The sequence below is a fragment of the Pelobates fuscus genome, chromosome 5, assembly GCF_036172605.1.
Source record: "Pelobates fuscus isolate aPelFus1 chromosome 5, aPelFus1.pri, whole genome shotgun sequence".
Lineage (NCBI taxonomy): Eukaryota > Metazoa > Chordata > Amphibia > Anura > Pelobatidae > Pelobates > Pelobates fuscus.
Window position 1 is genome coordinate 326,657,249 of NC_086321.1, and position 25,105 is coordinate 326,682,353.

The 25,105-nt window shown below is 36.1% G+C and overlaps 1 protein-coding gene across 5 annotated transcripts in view; it reads left to right on the top strand.

Annotated features, from left to right (window-relative positions):
* Nucleotides 1-25,105, top strand: part of ADGRL3 (adhesion G protein-coupled receptor L3) — a 437,355-nt gene that overhangs the window by 339,226 nt on the left and 73,024 nt on the right. For 2 of the 5 annotated variants that reach the window (XM_063455649.1, XM_063455648.1), the window contains exon 24: nt 20,102-20,230. The exons of 2 other annotated variants lie outside the window; for them this stretch is intronic. In XM_063455649.1, coding sequence (XP_063311719.1) covers nt 20,102-20,230 — 129 coding nt within the window. Of the gene's footprint in view, nt 1-20,101; nt 20,241-25,105 lie in introns of all 5 variants that reach the window. One more of the 5 variants, XM_063455652.1, reaches the window with a different exon arrangement.

Consider the following 25,105-nt stretch of genomic DNA (forward strand, 5'->3'; position numbering starts at 1 on the left):
CCCACCGCTCAGGGGTGGGGGCCGGGGGGGGGGACAATAGGTCTCCCTCCCTTATTTTACTTTACGGCCCCCACCCGTCATTTAGGGGTGGGGGGCAATATTTTTTTTATTTTTTTTCTACAGTGAGCAGCCACAGGCTGCTCACTGCTTACTAGACATGCCCCTACTCGCGGTATAGCGAGTAGGGGCATATTATTTACTAATACCAAGTCATTTTTACTTGGTGTTAGTAAATTTGGCTGAAAGACCAATTTAGGTCTTTCAGCCTTTTAGTAGATAGCTCCCTGATACCGTGGGAATTAGGGAGTTATCTACTAAGCGGCTGCAAGATGCAGCCACAGCAATGAATAGGATCGGAGTTTCATTCATTTGAATGAAATTCCGATCCGAACAAAGTACCGTATTGCATCCTAACACCAATGGAGAAACGGTGCTCATTCTGTTAGGATGCAATTCGGCAGTTTTGCCGGCGTTCTGTCTAAGTGACAGGACTTTCGGCAATACTGACAGGAAGCATTGTGGGAACTGGGAGGAAAGCTAGGGATCATGGGAAAATTGCTCTGACCAGCGGAAATGAAGCACACTTTGCTCCTCCGCTGGTCAGAGCTGGTCAAGCGGAGGAATCCCATAAGACAAAGAGTCCCTACTTTGTCTTATGGTTTTAAAGAAAACTAAAGAAGACAGGAAGAAAAGAATAACAGATCCTGAGAGAGGGGGAGAAGAGGAAGAGATTGAGGAAAGGTAAGTTCGGCATGACAGTGCCGCTTTAAGTTGTATGTAATCGCTAATCATCAGTAGGTTCTTTGAATAGAACAATAGTTGTCATAGCATTGATAATAACACATATTAATATTTTTATTTTATTTTCCAAAGTTTGTGCTCCCTTTAAAAATAACATGGAGTAAGTAAGGTAGATAGGCATTGATACATTTATTTGGGATCCAGTTATCTTTTTATATTTTTTAATCAAATGGATTGGGCATTCTATATCCACTTTGCTTTTACATATTATTTTTCACAATAGGTACCATTGCACGATACCTGGCTCGTTGTAAGCCATTTGAACCTTATGAACTATCATATAGTTTATTACTTAACGGAACACAATAATCACCAAAGCAATTTTAGCTTTATTAACCCCTTAAGGACTGAGCCAAATGTACACGTTGTGAACAGAACAAAACGTTAACAAAACCTGGCATTTGCGCCATATGTCTGTCTAACCGTAATTCACCTCTTTCATATTAAATGCACCCCCCCTTATTATATATCATTTTATTCAGGGGAAACAGGGCTTTCATTTAATTTCACATATTTAGCTATGAAACATAATTTAATATGAAAAAAAGGGGAGAAAATAAGAAATGTTGTTATTTTTTTAGTTCTACATGACATTTTAACTGTCAATGTCATAATACTGTTTGCTTTTACTGCAATAAAATACACATATTTGTACTCGGCAAAGTCTCACGTGTAAAACAGTACCCCCTATGTACAGGTTTTATGGTGTTTTGGGAAGTTACAGGGTCAAATATAGCGTGTTACATTTAAAATTGAAATTCGCCAGATTGGTTACGTTGCCTTTGAGACTGTATAGTAGCCCAGGAAATAAATTTACACCCATAATGGCATACCATTTGCAATAGTAGACAACCCAAGGTATTGCAAATGGGGTATGTCCAGTCTTTTTTAGTAGCCATTTGGTCACAAACACTGGCCAAAGTTAGTGTTAGTATTTGTTTGTGTGTGAAAAATGCAAAAAACGCCAATTTTGGCCAGTGTGTGACTTACACAGCCTTCCTAAACACTTCCTGTAAAAGAGTCATCTAATGTATACAATTATGTATATATTTTGTTTGGAAACAAGAGAAGAAGTCTCGAGTTTAGCACTTTATTCTAAGGGATTTTATTTAGAATTTTTATATTAATTTATCATGTTTGAACTTTGACTTGTGATTGTCACTGTTGTACATACCAATGCAATTGGTGACTGAAGAAGCATGATGCAACGGCTTCCCACATTTAATATTGATCTATGTCCGCATTTTTAAAAACATTTTTATAATTCATTATTTTTGTCGTGCATACTTGTTGATACTGTGCATACGACAGTATCAACAAGTATGACAGCACAAAAAATTAACTGGTATATGGCTTCGAAAATTCTGCACATATTATATTATATGATAATCAAGCTCATCAAACATGTCTAAGTTAGATAGTAAGTGTAAATTAACAAGAAAACAAGAGTGAGCATGGAAGAATCAGTATTTTAGATTATCACCGGTAACTGGAGGCTCAATATGGTGGTTAGCATATCCCCATTATAGGGAATTTACAGTCCCACAGAGCTTGGACCTTGAGTTTCAGAATCGAGGGTGACACAAGTTCATGGCATCTGGAATGACACAGATGACCGCGGGAAGTGCCCCCAGACTGGTCAGTTGGTATATGTAGCAAAGAGTACATTACAAGTTGTAGGAATGTAGCTGGAACAGTATTTCTTGAGGAGCTCTCTGGGAACACATCCAATCGCCATGATAGTCAGGCCCGACCTCCCCATGTACGCATTTTTTAACAGTAGTATGTTAGGTGTAAATACATTCTTAAGCTCCCTTCTTATCCAAGCATCATTTAATTTTGCTGTGAGTTGAACTGTTTCCTGAAGTGCTGCAGGGGTTATTGTAGTGAAGGTTTAGTACGTTTTATCTGGTTATAGGATTTTTTTCTATAGAGGAAGGCATACAAGCTTATGGAACATTTTTTTCCCAACTGATTGTATTATTATTTAATGAGAACCTTACTATGTAATAAAAAGGTGTGGAGAGGTTGCTTTAATCTACTATAAACATATTTACTGTTCTTTCTTTATTACCTTTATAATACTATAAAATAATTAAAAAATAATAACACAACAATAATGCTAAGTTCCACTGGGAACACAGAATTCTATATTTGACCTTTTCCAGTGAGCCTATTAGTACTAATTCCTACGCACATAATTAAATTAGTTATGAGTCATTTGGACACCTTCCAGTTTATGCAATATAATCATGGTATTAAAAAACACAAGTTCTATGACTGATATCTGAACACGATCCCTGAAGAATCCTCTGTTTCCTTACAGCTCATCATTAGTTACAACGCTTTCAGGGTTATACAATAGATTAAGTATTGCAAGGATTTAAAAGTAAATTCAGTCTAAATTTCAAAATTTAGGCCAAAATACGGTACCCAAATTAGAGAAATTCGGTTTTCACTTTGGCTATTTTGATCTTTCGAAATTTACTTTGAATTCCTGGTAATTTTTACTTACACGAATGACACTTTTGTCATCAATATTCTGGGCATTTTAATTTTAATTTTTTTTTTTTAATAAAGCCTCAATCAATGCGATCTTTCAAGTTTATTTGCTTGACACAGTTAATAAAGAGTTTCGGGATGCTAGATGTACTAGGTAAACCTGAATATTCTTACTTGAACTAATCAAGATCATCTAAAAAAGTTTGATTTTCGAAATTAACTTTATAATCAATGACTGCACTCAATAGATGTTAGAACTACTAGAATGTATTAAGCTGTTTTCTCTTTTCATCTTCTTTTATGAAGTGGATTTATCTGCATTTTCCAAGTTAGAAAGGGCAGTCAGTTATGTTATAATCACAGATCCTAGCATAAAACATTTTCTCTTCAGAATTCCATGACTTTTTATTTATCAGATATGTACCAAAGTATTTGCCTTATTGAAATTGTTTCCTTTAATGGTATTTCCAATCATTCTACATTAAAGGAACACTATAGGGTCAGAAACACAAATGTGCATTCCTGACCCTATAGTGTAAAAAACACAATTTTGGTGACTTGTCCCCCTCTCTACCCTCGTTAAAAGCTAAGAATACATATCTTATTAGGCCATGCTGTGGTGTTTGACCCTGTCCCAATCTGCCTCCTTGGCTTACACCATTAGTATTGATAACCTAAGCCAAGACAATGCTTTCCCATTGGAAAAGCACTGGATTGGCTGAGAGCATAAAGGAGGCGTGATGGGGCCAAACGGCAGCTTGGCCAATCAGCATCTCCTCCTTCAGTCAATGCATCCCTATGGGAAAAGTTCCATGTTTTCATGCAGAGGGTGGAGCCGCTGAACATCATCAAAGGAGTGGCCACTAGAGGTGTCTCTAGGGGGCAATGTAAACACTGCCTTTTCTCTGAAAAGGCAGTCTTTACCATAAAAAGCCTGCAGGGACCGACTATACTCACCTGAACAAACACATTAAGCTGTAGTTGTTCTGGTCACTATAGTGTCCCTTTAACATCTGTAAAGCACAATAACAGCCATTTTATGTTATTATTCTTCCCACTGGCCTTAGTATTTTAATTATAATAATTTATATAGCACTTTTCTTGTAGTCAAACTGAATATTTTTCATTATTTTATGTACGGTCAAGCCAGCCTTAGGCGTTCAGATGTGCTGCATGGGAGTTATATTAATTATATTATCAATACTAATGACACCATCCTCCAGTGCCCATCTTTATTGGTTATCATTGTTTAATATTTAAATGGAGATGTATTCATTTTTTTAAAATTCATTGAAAAAGTCAATCATGAAAGTCACACTCTTGCCAACACAATTAAATTAAGAATGTTCATTTGCCTTAAAGAATGTAACTGTTTGTTATTGCCATTTATATAATGACAATTTATTCCTCAGCTCTTTACAATATTATTAATAGGCAATCTAAAAAAAAAGGGACAAACTATTACAAATCAGGAAACATAGGAAACATCAGGAAACTTACAATCGAGAGGAGGTGGGGTATAAAAACCCAAAAGGAAGCATAGTGTGGGGGGTTGGAACAAAGTGACAAGGTGGGAAAGTAGCAATATTGGAAAGCGAATGTGTAGTGAAGATGGACCAACTAATTAAATTGAGAGAGTAAGATATAGGTTTGAGGAAAGACAGTTACGCTGGAATTCCATATAGGCCATTCTGAAGAGTTGGGTTTTTATGGACTTCCAAAAGAAGTGAAGTCCAGGGGAGAGTCTGCTGGTGGACGGCAGACTGTTCCATCAAAGTGGAGCTGCCTGCAAGACATTTTGCATGAGTTAGCTGTACAGGCAAAAGCAGAAGACAGGAGAAGGTCAGTGGAGCAGGCAGTAAAGAAATGTAGCAGGGGTAGAGTTGTCAAGAGCTTAGTGTACAAGTTATTATTTTGAATTGAATTGGCTGGTTGGAGCAGTGATAATGTATCTGCCTTAGAACTTGGAACTTAGTTATTCACCTCTAAATATCCTCTTTCTATTCTATCATTGTAAAGGAATATGTTTGCGCTATATATATGCTAATAATAATAATGCTATGTGGTACAGTATGTCAATGTAATGAACGACAAGAGGGGTAGATGTATGAGAAGAGCGGCGGGTGAGAAATAACTGGTTATGCTAAGTGCCTTATTTAATAATTATAAAACTAGGTATACTTTTTTTTCTTAATATTTAATTATAGTAATACAAAGTAATGGAAATTGAATTCACTGCAACACACAACAATGAGCTCAGATAATTTTATACTCTTGCAGACACGTTCCCAGTTACTCGCATATAAAAACACTTTAGCTGACACACTTCATGTAGACACTCTCGTATGCTCTTACAAATCCTTAACCCCTTAAGGACACATGACATGTGTGACATGCCATGATTCCCTTTTATTCCAGAAGTTTGGTCCTTAAGGGGTTAAACAGAAATACTTTGAAATGCTCATGCACACTGTTGCAGAAACATTCAAATAATGTCTTATAGACACATTCAAATATTCTTCTTTCACAAACAAAGTTAACACTGTTTAATCAACACACATATACACTGATCAGCTCTGCTACAACATTAAAACTACTGACAGGTGACGTGAATAACAATGATTATATCATTACAATGGCACCTGTCAAGGGGTGATATATATTCAGCAGTAAGTGAAGAGTCAGTTCTTGAATTGCATGTATTGGAAGTAGGAAAAATAGACAAGCAAAAAGATCTGAGTGACTTTGACAAGGACTAAATAGTAATGGCTAGATGACTGGGTCATAGCCAAAATGGCTAGTCTTGTGGGGTGTTCCTGGTATACCTTAGTACTTACCAAAAGTGGTGCATGGAGTGACAACCGGTGAACCGGCGTCAGTTTCATAGGCATCCGAGGCTCATTGATGCACGTAGAAAGCAAAGACTAGCTACTTACTAAAAGTGGTGAATGGAGTGACAACCGGTGAACCGGCGTCAGTTTTATGGGCATCCGAGGCTCATTGATGCACGTAAACAGCAAAGACTAGCCACTTACCAAAAGTGGTGCATGGAGTGACAACCGGTGAACCAGCGTCAGTTTCATGGGCATCCGAGGCTCATTGATGCACGTAGCAAGCAACGACTAGACCATCTGGAACACACAGAAGAGCTACTGCAGTTCAAATTGCTGGCCATGATAGAAAGGTGCCAGAACGCACAGTGCATCTCAGTTTGCTGCATATGGGGCTGTGTAGTCACAGACCGGCCAGAGTGCCAATGATGACCCCTGTCCACCAGTGTAAGTGCCTTAAATGGGAATCTGAGTGTCACAACTGTACCATGGAGCTATGGATCAGGTTGGTGGCCAGGTTTGTGTGCATTGATGGCAGCAGGATGCATTATGGGAAGAAGGCATGTCGTTGGAGGCATGTACCACTTACCTAGAAATCATTGCAGACCACTTCCCTGGCCTCTTAAATTAGGATAATGATCCATATCACATTGCAAAACAATTTCAGGAATAGTATGAGCAACATAACAAAGAGCTAAAGATGTAGCTTTGGCCTGCACATTCCCCATAGCTCAGTTAGATTGAGCATTTGTGGGATATGCTGGAACAACAAATCCAAGCGATGGAGGCCTTACCTAGCAACTTGCAGGTCTTAACGGATTTGCTGCTAATGTCTTGATGCCGATAACACAAGACACGTTAAGAGGTGTTTTGGCAACACGAGGGGACCTACATGATATTACGCACATGGTTTTAATGTTGTGGCTGATCAGTATATATTCTCAGACACCATCTCTCACTCATGCACACCCTTACTTTGAGATACAAATTCAAATTAACTTAGCCCCCATATTACTTTTTTACTTAGCTGGCATTGATATGACTCTATTATATCCTTGTACTTTGCAATTCACTTTTATGCATTCCTGTACCTTCTCACTGTGTCTTTAAGATTACATTATCTGGGATACATATCAAGTATCACAGCATCCTGCATTCCAGACAGGGAGAAAGTATCCCGTTCTCAGACTCTTTCATAGAGCAGAGGGAGTACCGCTGGATACAGGTACAATGCACCAGCTACCAATAGTACCCACGAGCAATGTACTTGGTAACAACTCTCTGCCAGCTGGGACAGTCCTCTGTGACTACCTGTCAGACTGACACACTCACAGCAGTCATACCTTCTGCACCATATACAGTTGTAACAGGGAAGTCAGAGAGTTGTTCCTCTTGTGCAGATGAGACAGTGCTGCTCCATGTGTAGTTGCAAAGGTTGCAGACCTCTAAGGATAGCCTGTTTACACTAGAAGTTAACATTATGGTAGTAAGTAGTGTATTGATGTTTGGTGTATTATTCCCAGAAGTGTCAAAAAGAGATTAATGGGACACTAAAACACAACTTCAGTTTTATGAAACACTTTTGGTATATAGCTCGTGCCTCTGAAGTTTCAGTGCTCAAATCACTGCCATTTAAGAGGTAAATCACTTTTGATTCTGTCCATGCACCGTTGCCACACCTCCCCTGGCTGTGAGTCACACAGCCTGCATAACAAATGGTTTCACTTTCAATCAGAGGTAACTCACTTTAAACATTTTTATCTCCTGCTCTCTAAATTGAATTTTAATCACACACAGGAGCCTCCTGCAGGGTGTAGCAATCTATTAACAGTGCAAGGAATCCAAAATTTTAAGTATAAACAGTATAAACATTAGATGACTCTTTACAGGAAGTGTTAAGGATGGCTGTGCAAGTCACATGCAGGAAGGTGTGACTAGGGTGCATAAACAAAGGGATTTAACTCCTAAATGGCAGAGATTTGAGCAGTGAGATTGCAGGGGCATGATATGTACACCAAAACGGCTTAATTACGCTAAAGTTGTTTTGGTGGCTATAGTGTCCCTTTAAGGTCAGTTTTAAATACTCAAGTACCAAATGTTTATCGTGCTTGGTAGCCTCAAATGTATTGATTTTGCTTATAAGACTAACAGGGTTATTCACAAAATTTGGAATTGTTGGTAATTCAAAGTGGATTTCAAATGTAACACCAAAATTGCCAAACTGGAAACATTCTCAAGTCAGCTCTGCTTCCAATTCAGCTACTTTGGCCTTAAATTTTAAATTTACTTCAAATTCACTTTTCATTTCCAACAATTCCCAGTTTAAATAACCCTGAGAGAGTTACTTTAAGTAACTGTGAACCTGGTAGCAAATCCACTTTGCTTGTGTCAAACACAATATTTACTACCGGTATAACTGGTGCAATTTATTAACTCCTTCCTTCCGAGCACTTTAAAAAAAAAAAAAAATTGCATAACTTTATTTAAAGCGGGGGGTGCATTGCTAGCATATAAACATATCATAAATCATATACATTTACACAATTATTATATTTCACCTATTTGGTGAATATGACGTTTTTGGAATAATACGGTGTCCTCCCTTTTGCAATATTTCACACATGATCTAAAATGTTAGTATATATGAAAATGCATTTTTTTCTCACACCAAAAAAAATGGTTAAACACCTTGCTTATAGGTATTTCTAGCAGTATTTCTAGCAGTTACTAGGCATTACTAGCAGTACAGCTTACTGAAAGTGGCAACATAATGTAAAACGAATGTCTGCATTTACCCACATACAGTAGATAAATCTCTGGAAAGCTATCTCTTTAGTCTTTTCACCAATTACAAATCCCAGACTGTAAGGATGATATGACTCATTAAAACTTCCTTCACTGTTTGGAAGCAGGGAGTGAGCTGACATTTTCAACAATCTTGCAGGCATTAAATCATCGATCAATGATTTCTAGCAGATAAGTTAATTCCTTTACAAGCTGGTAATCATTCATAGAGTATGAATCAGTGTGGAACAATAGTTCCATGCTGGCTAATGTCTGTTCTGTGCAAATATTGGTGCACATACACTCATTCATTGGCTGAAAGTGGTCAGTGCAAGATCAACATCTGGCTCCTGCAGCTCTATAGAAGCCAGGTGTCGTAAACCTGCCTACATCGGAGACCCAGTGCCCAGCAGGTAAGAAAGCAATCCATTGTAAAATGGTTTTCCACTTTAACAGGAATGGTGACAGGGTACTCCAACCATCATAACCACTACAGTGGGCTTTACTGAATATGTTGTTTAAATTAACCCTTTAATTGTGTTTTTCACTCCACCAAATATTTATTAAATATAGGGTTAAGTAAAAACAGTGCAATTATAATAGCTCATATAAATTATTTAATAATATACATTTAATAATATAAATAAATATGTTTTAAATGTATTTGTATATTAAATCCCCCCAGAGAGTTAACCCTTTTGTCTGTGGATTTAAATGTCAAAATAGTGCTAATTACAGGTTTTTGTAATGATAGCTCTTATTAGAATTGACAGATGTCTGCGTGCAAATTCTGTTTCATTTGCCCTGTATTTCATTTGGTTTTGTATTTCCTTCATTTGGTTCTTGGATTTCAGATGTTTGCTAATATACAGTCTTTGTAATTCGGAGTCTGCATTGCACATTTCTGACATAGCAAATCTTTAGAACAGTAACTGGATTTTGCAGTCCAAACGCCCTAAAATTGTCTTGTATTATTTTTGCTAATCCAGACTGGGGGCATTTGGTCCTGAATTATTGAATTCTCATAGTATAACATCCTTTGAAATATATTGATGTTCACTCACAAATTAAAATAACTTCCTTTAGCAGTTAGTGAATAATAAAAAAAAAAAAAACATTTAAAACTAATTGTCTCATAAGAACACTTTAAATAAAATTAGTCTTCATTGGAATAATGGTTGTCTCTTTGTTAATTGGCATTCATCTGATTTAAAGTTTCCCCTGCCCCATGTTTGAACTTCTAGTATAACAATACAACCATGACATATGAACTAGAAATAATGTATAGTCCATCCCCCCTCTTACCTCCCCACCAATAATGACCTGTTTATTGAAAGTATTCTTAATTCTTAGGATGCTTTTTTAATTTTACCAAATTGTTTCTTCCTTCATTGAATAGGCATTGTCATTCAAATCATGTGCATAATATCATATGTGTTTAGATCAGGGGTGTCTAAAAGGTAGATCCCCAGATGTTTCAAAACTACAACTTCCATGATGCTTTGTCATTGTAAAGTATTCTAAAGGCATGCAAAGCACCATGGAAGTTGTAGTTCTACAACATCTGGGGATCTACCTTTTGGGCACCCCTGGTTTAGATAAACCTATACATGTATATGATATCAATGTTTTTTTACATAATATGCCCATTTAATTCAGTGCCCTTATGTTTCCTGACCCTGGCAATATTTAGGAACTTTAATTATACTTATAAAAATAGATGACTTGGTCACCATTACATACATTGTTAAACAAGTAAAAAAAAAAACTCATTATATTATGCACCTCTATTTGTATATGTTATTTTATGGCTGTTCTGCCCGCATACTGGCATCCACATTGGTATCTAGCTGAATAAATTTCATTATTTGTAGAACAAGTAATTACATACCTTGTATTCTCTCTGGAGATATAGAACTGTTCACTTCTTTCAGAATGATATTCCCTGTATTTTGATGTGAACTGGTGCGTTTAAAAATAATAAAAATCCTGCCTTCTCCACTGGAAAATTGTTATTTTTATTATCTTCAAAGTCTTCTATTTATGAACATCTTCAAATTAGTTTTATGTGATTTTATAGTTAATGCTACATTGAATACTAAGCTCAATTTAGTAGAAACCGCCTGTGTAATATTTAGAATTGTGGCAAAGTTACACCAAAAACGCTATTTAGTAACTCATCCGCAACACCAAATATTAAATGTTTCCGAGCAGAGCAAAATCACTTCCTAAAAATTGTTGAAACCTCATTGCCATTGGCTGTTTATTAAATAATGTCACAGTTTCCAGGCATAAAAAAAGACCATTTTTTTTACGCCTAGGAAATCATGAAACTAAGTGTATGGTCTCACTAGGTGAGCAGTGCCTGTTAGATTTACTCTTTCAGTCCCTTAGCAGACAACAGAAGATGTCTTACGTTTCCAAACATTTATATTGATGGAGTAATTACAGTATATAGACATCAGAAGGCTTATATTAGGAAATAACATAACAGTATGGACCCAAGTACAGCCCAATATACATTAACCATCACCTTTTAAAATTAGAATAGCAAAACAAGCATAGAAACAACATAAAACAAATGAAAGAGCATACGATTCAATCTATACATTGTAAAGGCAGTTTTTCGCGCAATTGTATAGTTTGGTGGAAAAAAACTATTAAAAATTATTTTTTTTCTTCCATTTTCAGTCAAATTGTTGACACAGACCCTATGCCGCCGATTTAACTGACAAGGGAGGCAGAATAGAACTCCCATGGTATGGCCTTCGGCTCTCCCAAGCATAGCAATCACAGCGCATGCACTTAATTACTATGGAAACTACCAGGCCAGCTTTGCTAGCCCTGGCAAGGGAGTATAGAAATGAAGTGAGTGATTTCACTCAGTTCAGACGCCGACATAGGCCAACACATCCACGTCACTAAAGAGGCTTGCCTTACTTGGGTAAGTGTTCTCAAGCACGCCAAATTGCAAGAGGAGCCAAGGAAGAACTGGAGGTGCATGTAACATGAACAGTAACACCCTTGAAATTGAGGAAATGGTAGAACAACATATGGTGATTAAATCTCTGTATTTTACATTGAGTACATCATGTATCTCTATGATACATGATGTATTCAATGTATTTGGGGCAGATTTAGCTATATTTTATTTTTGAGTACAGTGCATCTAAACTGCTTCTGATGGAGAAGAATTCTTCCAGAACATCTTTAATGATGTCCCTGGGCGAGCCTTGTAGGTGTGAGACTTGCCCAAGGAACCACCGTGAATTAGGTCATACTAACCTTTTGTTGAGGAGGTGAGTCAAATGTATAGATTTTGAAGTGGATGCTATCTGTCACGAACTCACCTTTCTCCAAGTGTGCACGCGTCTTGGTTCAGGTGGTAAAAGGGATAAAATTCACTATTTGTCTGCACTAGACCGAAAATAATTATTAAAACCCTTAACACCACCCACCCTTAATTATAATAGTATAAATATCACAATTATTCGACCCTGCCATCTAGACAATTTATAAACGGGGTGCCTTGGTCCCCCTAAGTAAAACCCACCAAATACAATTTTGCACAATATCTATGCAATTTCAAAACACTAATACATTGGTCTAATTAGGTAACATGAGTCTTTACCAGGAAAAGGCAGAACTTAATAAAGAAATATTTATTATGAACAAACATATAAAAGATAACGAACCAATTATTTATACTAATCAATTAGAAATAAAAGGAGAAATTAACAGAAAAACCTAACTACTCGCGCAAATGGTAAATTAGCAATATTTTCTCCCCAGGGTGTCTCCGGCTCTCCGGCAGGGAAAGATGGTGACTTACTCAAAATTAGATCTTGGCCCCATTAAGTACCTAAAACATTTGCCTATGGTTAGATTTATACCTCCTGTATTCATCTCAGGTTTCCAAGCCAGCCCAGAGGGGGTATAGCTGGAGGTGAAGGCACAATAAGTGACCTCCACCTTGTGTTTCGGACCAACATCAGTCCAAATAGAAACTTTTGATTGTATCACCTCTTTTGTGCTTGCCACAGACACATCTATGAATTTGTTGCAATGTTTTAATTCCAAAGATATGTCCCATTACCTATTTATAAGCTAATATAGTGGACTTCACAATTCCTTCCAAACACTATCCATGTTTCTACTCTTTTTGTAGAGTTTGCTTTCCCCTTTCTGAATAAGCACAAAATGAGACATGATTATTTATTTGTGGGTTGTTATTATGAATGTGTATTTTGGATATGACACTGGAAGGCAATGGTGCTCCTTAATGCTAATAATAATTAGCATATAAAAATAACCCATTATCGAAGAGGGGACAAAGGCAGTTAGTTTACATTACAAGCCAGACTTACAGGCAACTCATATGTAACATTTCACACCTTGTAGAGGAGCTCTTGAGTCACAGCCTCAAAAGAGGATTTCATATAATTAATTGTATTAACATTCCTATACAATTTAAATTACCCCTTTCTGACATCTATCCTCTTCAATCAAATTGGCCATACTACCTCTAGCAAGTAGCCAATTCATGTATGCACTACACAAATCACATTAAATAGCAATATTCTATAGTAGTGCAACAATGAATTATGCACCTTTGGTGTGACACTATCTGCTATTCAACATTTAGTTCCTTAGAACATACAATTAATGAATTCTTCTTTACTAGCTGAGATAGGGATAAAGCAAGCTGCAGATGTTTCCTATAAAACTCAAAAGGGCAATCAAATGCACCAATTTGTCTATGTGGAAAGATGGCTGTCTATTTCCCCGGTAAGACTCGCCCCTAGATGGCAATATAAACCACCACAGACTGTGTGATGTCCTAAGAGAGAGGGTCATAAATGTAGAAATGCTATTCCTCAGTAATGTTTAGCCTGTTAAACCTTACATGAAAAGATAAGGAATGACTACAAAATATGTCATAAGCTAAACTATTCAATGTGCTTATTATATTTTACAGATTAAATAGGGTATCTGGTCACTATTAAGCCCCATCATGATCTTGCAATTGGGAAGAACATGTTTGACAAAGGAGGGAGGAGGGGTAGCATAATAATTTAATCTACATAGCATCTATAAGTACAGCTATACTTTCCTACAGGCTTCATCTAACTGGTACTTATAATGTGCTATGTTTCCATTTTCTAAGAATTGTATAGCATTAACCTGTCTTGTATTTAATATATGTTGTAATGTGTAATATATATATATAGAATGCCAAATAATAGCTGCTCACCGGTCTTTGTTAAAATCCAAAAGTTTTATTCAATCATATTTAAAATCTGTGACCAACGTTTCAGTCCCCGCTCGGGACTTTCCTCAGGGTCAGACAAAAATGATAGTTTTTGTCTGACCCTGAGGAAAGTCCCGAGCGGGGACTGAAACGTTGGTCACAGATTTTAAATATGATTGAATAAAACTTTTGGATTTTAACAAAGACCGGTGAGAAGCTATTATTTGTCATTCTATGTATCTTTGGAGTCCAGGCTTTGGCACCCGGCATATGAGGAACCATAAAGCGTGAGTGCATGGGATTTTTTCTATTTTTCTATATATATATACACACACATATATATATATATATATATATATATATATATATATATATATATATATATATTGATAAATGTTCTTACCCCTCTGGGTGGAATGTTGTGTATTCCTCATTTTCCGGTCCTCTATCAGGGGCTTGGGATCTAAGTGTTCTGCATAGTATCTTAGCTGTTCCTAGACCTGCAATCTTTTTCTGATGTCCTACTTGGAATCTGCTTCTGAAGCCAGACAACTAGTGCCTTCATCGTCCATATCCTTTCTAGCTCTTTTTTTTTCCACCTTCTCATGTTTCTACTTCTTGATATTTGGGTCAGTGGTTTTGCCACATCCATCACCACTGCAGTCTTCCATTTCTTGTCTACCACCACAATGTTGGGTTGGTCAATACTTGCTTGTCTTTCTGGATCTGGAAGTCCCACAAGATCTTAGCCCTTCCATTCTTAACTATAGTTTCTGGCACCTCCCATCTGGACTTAGGGAGGTCCAGCTCACATTTTGTGCAGATGTTTCAGTACGCAATCCTACCAACTTGGTTTTACTTCTCAGTGTATGCTGTCAGTGTTAAAATCTTGCACCCCACTATTATGTGCTGGATTGTCTCTGAAGGCCTCTTTGTACAGTCTGCACTTTGCGTACTGTCTGGTGTGGTAGGCACCTGTTTCTTTTGATCTGAGGATGAAGGCCTGTTCCTATACTGCTAGGATTAGTGCCTTAGTGCTGTCTTTTAGTCCTGCTATTTTCCAGCCACTCGTAGGATTTTGTTATCTGAGCCACATCCACTATCTGCCAATGGTAAATCCCATGGAGGGGTTTATCTTGCGATGGAACCTCCTCCTTATCTGAATCCTCTATCTGTTATTGTCTCAGGCATTCCCTTAGCAGATCATCTTTGAGAGCTGTCTCTGTGATGTTTTATCCAAGACTCTGACTTTGACACTCAACTTCCTTCCTTCTGCTGGTGCACAGTCTTTTGGCCAGATTATTATCCATACTGAGTACCTGATGACTGGTAGGACTCATGTACTGATGACATTGATCTTGTTCTTGCCATTGAGTTGGGACTTCAGGAACTGTCTCTGTGGAGGTACTGTGAGGTTGCTCTACTCCTTGCATCTTTCTCATGGTTCTCATGTGTTTGTGGTATCCCCAGCTACTTGTAGCTGTTCTCTACATCTTCTATTTGGACATCTTCTGGTTCTGGCACTACAGCTACTTCAGTTATGATCATCGTCTCTCTATTTGCTGTCGTCCACCCAGACTTATCAAGTCTGAACAACATTCCAATATCCTTGTTGTGTAACCAAGTTAGATGGGTCAATAAGTGAATGTCCTGCTCATTCTTGGCATACAACTTGATTTCGTCTATGTAGAGGAGGTGACTGATCCTGTATTCTTATCCACTTTTCAAGATGATCTGGCTGTAGGGGTTGAGGCCATGCAGAACAGCATTGTGGATAGCACATTACTGTGGCACGTGCCACATTTTATGTCTACTTATGCAATTTTCGTGGAATTGACTAATAGTGTAGTCAAGTTACCCTTGCCCACTGAGTTGTTTGTGAGGGCTCTTAGTGTTTTGTTGACTTTGTATAGAAACAAGCATTCCAGTATTCTAGCAGCAGCTGGTGTTCTGTGCTTCTGGTTTTGTTTCCAATCCATTTCTGAGTTATGCTCATGTATTTACTTATATGTACATCACTCTTGGAGTTTGATGTTGTTATTCCCTTGTGAGGGTCATTCATGAGCATTGTTAGTTTCTTTATCAAGTCTGTGTGGATCATGTAATTTCTTGGTGCTGACCATCTCTTCATGTGGACTACTTGATGTTAGATATCTCCTACTGTGATGGTGACTGGTCCCTTTTCTGGGAGCATGCAGTGGTCTTTCGTGTCTAGTGGCCACTGGGCCTTATGTGTTGTGACCTGGGTGTTATGAGATTCTTCATTCTCCCATATCTTCTTGCAGTACTGTCATGTACGATGTGGATGTGTCGTGGAGGGATATGTTGTTACACTGCAGCTATAAGTACACCTTGGATGGGTCTTTGGTAAACAGGGTATTTATTGTCTTGTTTCTCTGGTGTATTCGCTCAGTTTGCTTGCTAGTACGTGGTAGTTTCCAGAGCCTCTGGTATGGGCATACCCTTGTATTTCATTAGTAGCCAGGATGTATTCTTGGTCTTTCCACCTGAAATTAATTTGATCCAACTTCCTTACTTCCTTGAGTGTATAATGAAGAGGGTGTTTGTGTGTACTGTTGGTGTTTGAATGCAGGGGTGCATTTGTGTGTAATGCTGGTGTTTGAGTGCAGGCACATACACAAAACACAAAACATAGAAACACAAAACAATGCCATACAAAAATACACACATATACAATATCAAAAGGATGCAGATGATATATTCCAAGATTATTTTAAGATATTACTGGGGGAAAATAGATTTACCATTTACTACATATCCACAGGTTTGCCAAAAAACAGGACTCTCCCAAATACCCAGAGAATACACTCCTCTGCCATATGGATAAATTGAATTGAGAAATGAGAACGTAAGGGCAAGATCTATACAGCAAAATCACTTCATTAAACTAAAGTTGTTTTGGTGCTTTGTGCATCCCTTAAATGATCTTGCAGCAATAGTGCTACAGTAAGATAAAATGTCAGTAAGCAGCCCGAAAGGTCAGTACATATTATTACTTCACTGACCTACAGCAGGAAAATTTACCTTTAGCATAGGAAAGGGATCTAACAGTAAGATCAATAAAAAAAAATTGAAATTCTCTACCTTGAGAAAATATTATATCAGAATCAGTAGCTATCTTTAGAAAGGGTATGAATTGATTTTTAGTGGGAAGCATTAAAAGTGGACCTATAATATTAATATGCATAGTATTAACTCTTTTGAGTGTAAAACTATGTTCAGTTCTCCTAAATAAATAATTTTTTTAGAAGATAGTATTGTTTAGACTATATATATATATATATATATAAAATTTAAAACTAATACATTTAAAAATATATATTGTTTTTCATATTCAGTTTTCACAGTTTTTGTCTACAAAAATTAGAAAACAACTTTCCCCTGGTTTTTGGAATATCTTATACACATAGGAAATACATCTGTTTTGCAAGTTACAGATCACATACAACTTTCCAATCACAGACTTCAAAGTACAGCTCAATGGGGAGTCCTTGCAAGGCAGGTGCTCTGGGCAATTGCTGCCTCTTGAGTTTAGCTCCAGTGAGCTAACCAAACCAGGAAGTAACAGGACCTGTGTTACAGGTTAGGATCTGATTGACAGCCAAGGGGGTGTAACAATTTCTAATGACATCTGCACTTTTTTTTTTTTAAATAAAAAGAAGGCACACTCAACACCTTTGAGTATGCTTGAATCAAAGATTCCAGTTTGGTAACAAAATTGATGGCACAATCTCTAATACCTTACTGAATAGCCACATTCATATTTTTTTTCATGACAAATGTAAGGCCACTGCTCAGATGCCTCATAGAAACCTGTAAGAGGTAGAGTTGTAAAGTGGTTTGCAGGTCATGAGAAAATTATCTAAGGTGTCAAAGGACATTTGTTTTTCTGGTATAAAAATAATAGGGACTGAACTCAACCAAGAAACAACTACAGGGTGCAAAGCTGATCTAGGGCCGTGCTGGCCCTATATGCATAGTGTGAAAAAGAAAAAATGCTCAGGCCCTCACTGTGTTGAAGTATAAGCAGGATTTTAATGGAACATCAAGTGCACGGCAACGTTTCAACCTTCACTCAGTTCTTTGTCAAGCGTCGTCATCCTTCGTATACTTCAACACAGTGAGTGCCTGAGCATTTTTTCTTTTTCAATTTATTTTTCTGGTAATGTACACTAAAGTGAGGATTTGAAATGAATTTGAAGTGAATTTTTAAAATTAAGGTAAAAATAGCGGAACTAGAACATTCTCTAGTCCGAAGTCAGCTATGATTTAATACGGCCTTAAGTTTGAAATTCACTTTGAATTCTCACTCTAGTAATTAACGCTGATAATATTTTGTTTTTTGTTTGTTTGTTTTTTAAATTCTTTATTTTATGTTGGGTTTTTTCAGCTACATAAAAGTGTTTATGAACACAATTAATAGGGCTCCTTTATTCAGAGTGGTACTGTACAAAGGCAAACAGATTTTATAAAAGAAGCTACATTTACATTTAAATCTTAGTTAAACAGTAATCAGAATACTTTCTTACTAGTCATACTGTAGATTATATAATTAAAAATGCATGGACAAAGGACTTGTTTACAACCTTCTTAATACTTTTTAACGTGATACTGTGCCTTTCAGTACTGTTTGCGAGTAATGACATTGAGTTACCAGTTGCCCCTATTGAAAGCCAGGCACTAAGTACCAGCTAACAGACCCTATTGATTTCTATGAGAGCCACTATCCACTACTGAGAGACTGGTTTCTGAGCCGTATCGTTATTTATCACTGTACGCCACTAACCACAGTAACCAAACACCAGTATCTGGTTAAAAGAGTTGAACAACAGTTAAATTTGTATGTGTTCTGTTCAAACAGAACCCTCTTGCTAAGTTTTTTTTCAACTAGCTTCTACTTGCCTGTGGCTGCTGGCCACAGATTATGAAATTCACATTTTCAGGTGTGTCTTTCTATACCTTACCAGCAAGCTGCCAATATGTGAGTGGTTGGTATCTGCTGTGACAGCCATTATTAGTATAACTCTTAGCAACAAGATTAGAAACCAGGTGTTAATTTGTAGCCACTACCAGCAACGGTCTGCTGTTAATGGAAAGAGCTTACGGGCAGCTATATCCCAAAAAGGTTGTAAATGAGCCCAAAGTTTCTTTGGCATCACATTTTATTTTAAGGTTCTTTCATTATCTTCACAAGTAGAATGTGATGCATTGTTGCTTTATTATTTATAAAATATAAATATAAAATATTTTACCAGGATGGATACATTGAGATTTCTCTTGTTTTCAAGTATGTCCTGGGTCCATACTTTATGCTGGAGCTCGTTCCCGTGAAGCCATTAGTACTTGAACTCATTAGAAGTAACACTGTATCACCTCGAGGATACCTCTCTGCCATTCATTAGCATTGCCCAGGAAGCGTTATCACTCCTGAAGCATCATTATATATCTCACAGTTGACTGAAATGCCTACAGGCAATGTGAATGTCACAGTAAACACACACACACACAAATACATACAAAAAATAATTTGGTTTCACTCTTTTGTTTATGAATTGTTGCTGTAAATGTTTTAAATGTTATCTTGTGAATGCATTCAACTTATCAGATTAACAACAAATGTGTTCTGATATAAAAACAATACAATAAGCTTTTTGCTTTGCTGTCTTATTAAGTTTTCAATTGTGTTTTCATAATCTCTTGATGTTTTCGTAAAACAGTGTTTTTTAATAAGGCAGCAAATGTATCTTATAAAGGTTATTCTGAATGTCAGTCTTTGTATGATATTTGTTGAAAGAGTGTACTACTATGTTACCATTGTTACCATTCATTAACCTTGTTTGGTTATTCCAAATATTATCCAATGTACGATTGACTATTTCTTCTTTTCTGTTTTTTTATTGGGAAACTCCAGGAGCCATGGCTAACCATCTTATAACCAATGCTCTTCTTCGTCCTCATGGCACTAACAATCCTTATAATACTTTGCTCGGGGAATCGGCAGTCTATAACAACCCTTCTGTCAGCACGTACAACACACAAGGTGTGCTGGAGTTTATCATAATATTTTAAGTTAAAAATCCAATTTTTTTCCTTACTTCTTAAGTGAGCACTCTAAATTTCTCCTACACCAATATTTTTCATCTTTCATAGTTTTAGTACATTCTGTTTGCAAATCTTATAAGTTACGTAACTAGATTTACATAAACATCCATTTTTCATTTATTTTAATCTTTATGGTTTGATTGCCACTTCCATCATATTTTTCATATTCTTTTGGTTTGTATTTCTTAAGTATTGACAACATATTATATTCTAATTCTATATTAAAGGTAAGTGCTTACGTGTTCTAAAGCATTTTATGATTTAATAATAAAAGTTGATATGATATATATATATATATATATATATATATATGTATATATATATAGCCACTATATATATTAGTATTGTATTAACTTATATTGTGTTGTATATTCTAATATTGATGTTTTATATAAATATACGATATGACATTAGATATGTTATAGGTAGGATGTGTTGATATTTTTGTTAAACTATTAATGAAGATTTCCTGGTGCATCTTGGAATGTCCTTAGTCCTTATTTTTTTTTTTTAAAGTAACATAAACAATAAACATAATCTCACCTTGTAGCCGTCGGTTATCTGTCAAATGGGGGCAGAGGCTTCGGCTCCATAAAACACACCCAAAAATTTAAATTTCATCAGATCACTCGACAGGAAAAGAGGCAAAGAAAAGCTCCCAAACACAATCCACAAGATGTAGCTTCAGAAATAACATAACTTTACTGGGTAGTCCTCACAGTATAGCAACACGGAAGAACACAATGCCAATGGAAACGGATGAGCCACCTAAACTGTTTTGTGCTCGTCACCACTTACTCATTGACAATGTGACTTATTCCCTATCACATATATATAACAAAACACCTGTTTGCAATTAGTTTGTGAATACATAGCATTTAACCATTTCTTGAATGATCTGGAAACTACTAGAATGAAAGAACCATAACTCCAAATAACCAATTGGACACACAGTTTTTTGTGTTTTAAATAATTTTATTGTAGGATAGAGAAGTATAGGTAACAAGATATAAAAAAAAAAATTGTATTGTACAAATAAAATGTAATGAAGAACATACAGATTCAACATTATGGAACAACAAAATACACGTTTCCAGAAATAACAGAATTGAAAATGTAAAGCTATATAAAGATAAAAACTAGAGTAGATAAATATAGTTTTTTTGTTTTTTAAAAAGGAAATTTACAAAAAAATAGAGAAATAAAAAAATAAAAAAAATTACATGTTAACTGGCCATGAAAGGAATTGCCATCTCTAAAAAAATACAATAAAATTTAAGAGGGTAATAAAAGCCACCACTTTAACCAAGACTATGGCAAAAATAAATATCAACTTGGTGGGGAAAGAAGGGGAGTAACAGAATAGATCCACATTTTTGATAAAAGACCGCTAATACGAACCATACATTATTTTTTTTCACAATTTGTCATCGATTAGTTCTAACAGTTAAATAAAAACGGGAGATTTGAGTAAATACCTGTTTAAAACATGCAGAATATGAGTTATTTCTTAAAAGGGACCATGAGAATTTAGCTGGGACAGCTAAAGCAACATACACAATCTGTATCAGGCATACATGTATCAAGTCTGTAGTATTTGGGTTACAGATGCAAACCAACAAGAGATCATATAAATCTATAAGCATAAATCTGGGACAGATATAAATAAGAAAACATCTTGTTTTGTCTTATTTGAAATTGTATTATACGATATAGCCAAACTCTGACTTTTAATTCATATTTTGTAAAAGGCGGTTTTAGTTAACAGTTTTAGTTTAAAATGTATTTGAACTTCTCTGAATTAAGATATTCAAAAGAATGCATTTAATGTCGTGTTTATATATTTTAAATTATTTAAAAAATATATTATTCGGAATCCTTTCTTATTTGATTTTAAAAGACAGGGCAAAAATACGTCTATCCAAACTTTGATACAAGGACGTATTATGGATGTGAAGTTTTACAATAAGTCCTAGTTCTTAACAATTTACAGAAAAACTGAAAACATGATGGATTATGTTATTTAAATTCCACTACAAATGTATGTCCATTGGGCTCCTTATTCTGAGTTTTGTATCTAAAAAAAAGCCTTTCTTTTTTTTTAGTTTGGCCTAGAAATTACAACCCCTATCAGGGCATGTGTGCTTTTTGCTACCCTCAAGTGCCCAAAAGCTCCTGTCTGCTGGGAATGTTAAATGATTTTTCTGTCTATGTTCCCTTGTTCACTCTTTCATTTTATTTTTGGTTTTAGCTACATATGGTACATTGCATTTTAGGCATTTAATGAGATAGACCGTGTTTCTACTACAATTGTGCCACAAGCATTAATTATTGTTTTTATTTTGTATGTTAGGAGAAGTGACTGTGGGCAGTTTGTCCACACAGTCAAAATCTGCACTATGTTCTAAGTTATACATGGCTGTACGGTAACCATTTCAGGCTCCTGTCTGGCTCGATGGTTTGCAGGAGGCTTAGAGAGATGAAGACACCAAGTGTTCTCCTTTTACAAGTACTACATTTTAAGGGGCAGTATAGTCACTAAAACAACATTAAAAACTATCACTGTTACTGGGAACTGTAAAATATAAGGAGAGAAAATGAGGACAAGAGTTAAAGGACAATGAAGAATAGAAGTGACAGAGCAACTAAAAAAAGAGCACAAAAAAGGGCAAGAAAATTGGAGTGCAATGAAAAAAATATGTGGGCTGGCAAAGGGAAAATAGGGTCAAGAAGCCTGCAAGAGAAGTAAGGAGCTTTAAATGAAGGTGATAGACTGGGAGAGTTCAAACAAGGGCGAGACAGTATGTGAGAGTGCTAGGGAGAGTGCAATGAGAAGGGAGACATCATATGAGAACGGTAAGAAGAATTCAAAAATGGGAATAAAGGATATAAGAGCGATAGAAAGAACATGGACAAAAAATGGGAAGGGGTCTTATCGTTTTGTTTTGGGCTGAAGTCAAAATAATAAAAATATGAAACAATACATTTAAGCTATTCAAAATAAATAAATGCAAAGCTAAAGTTATTCTTTCAAATAGGGATACTCAATACAGAAGTCAAAATACATTTAAAACTTAAGCTATTCCTTTAAGCAACCATTCTGAAAGAAGAATTGCAATTTCTGGAATTTGGAAACATTGTATAATATGTTTTAATATAAGATAAAGCAAGATGTTTATATCTGTCCCAGGCTATTATTTTAGATTTATAGGATCTCTTGTTGGCTTGAATCCGTAACCCAGATATTACAAACTTGATACATGTATGCCTGATACAGATTGTATACGCTCCTCTGGTTTGTTCTCTTTAATGTTAATATATTATTATTATACTTTATTTATAAAGTGCCAGCACATTTCGCAGTGCTATACATGGATACAATTAAAGTACAAAGATACAAAGTAAAAAGACAGAGATACAATACATCTGAGACTATGCACAATTTGAAAGTCAAATGCAGGAGGAGTTGAGTTCCCAATTCCCATGGGAAAATGAATAGGAGGGGTGAGAAACAGGAGGTGGAGACTGCAATGATGAGAATGATGTTACAGAATTAAATTAGGGTATTTATTGGGTAAGTGAAATGCGTTGGGATTACCTTACCTGAACCAGAACCTTACCCGAACAAGAATGTCTTTAGGGACTGCTTAAAGGAAGGCAAACTAGGTAAATGTCTAACAGCGCTGGGTACTGCATTCCAGAGGGTTGGTGTCACATGAGAGAGGTCCTGCAGTCTAGCATAGTAAGAGAAGATGCAAGGAGCAGGTTATTGTTAGATCTTAGATAGGTGGAGGGCTGCAATATATTTGTCTATTAGTGAGGACAGATAATGGAAATTTAGTAATGGCTTTTTAGCTCATGTCACCGCTGGTATCCCCATTTACCCACTAGATTGTCTTAAAACATAGAATTTAGCAGGGCTAACCATACAGATATCTTAGCTAAAATATGGCATAGTCGGTATAGAGTTTCTCTATTTAAAATATATAAATAATTCAGAATACAATAAAAATAGGCGTTGGAATCAGTAACTTTTGTCTTAATAAAATAGTTTATTGAATATAAATGAATACAGATATATAAACTTAATAATCCATTAATATATCATAAGCAGAGTATTTAGAATTAAATGAATAAATGCTCACAATACATATAAAGTATTAGTGGAGAATACCCTTCCTGATTACAGGTAATCTCTCACTATATGTCACCTTTAAAGTCGGTCAGTAAGTGTCTGTCCAGCATTGATCATCATGTGTATATATATATATTTAGTATAATATTTCTAACTACTACCGGTAATGCATAGGTTAATTAATTTTAAGGTTAATGCAGTTCATAAATGAAAAAGTAGTTCATTAGAAGTCAGTATGACGTGATATAGCCTTGAAGATGTTGATTCATTCTTGTTATTGTATTAAGCTAAACCAAAATGGAGTAAGTTAGAACTACGTGATATAGCCTTGAAGATGTTGATTTATTCTTGTTATTGTATTAAGCTAAAACAAAATGGCGTCAGTTAGAACTACCCAGCATGTTCTGCACTGAAAGTCGGTGAGAGGTTATTCATTAAAGAAACATGGTACAGTTTAAGAATTACAATTTAGAAATGTATATTACCGTACAATTGCCCATCACAATGGCGAGAATTTTTAATTTAATTCTGCTGTAAATGGGGGACTAGTGAAGGGACTCACAGAGAGTTGTAAATTTTGGACATGTGGTGTAGGTGGTTGTGACGGGATGAAGAGAGAATGATAAAGGACAGACTAGAATCAGTATAGCTTCCAGGCAGCAGATTGGGTTGATGGGG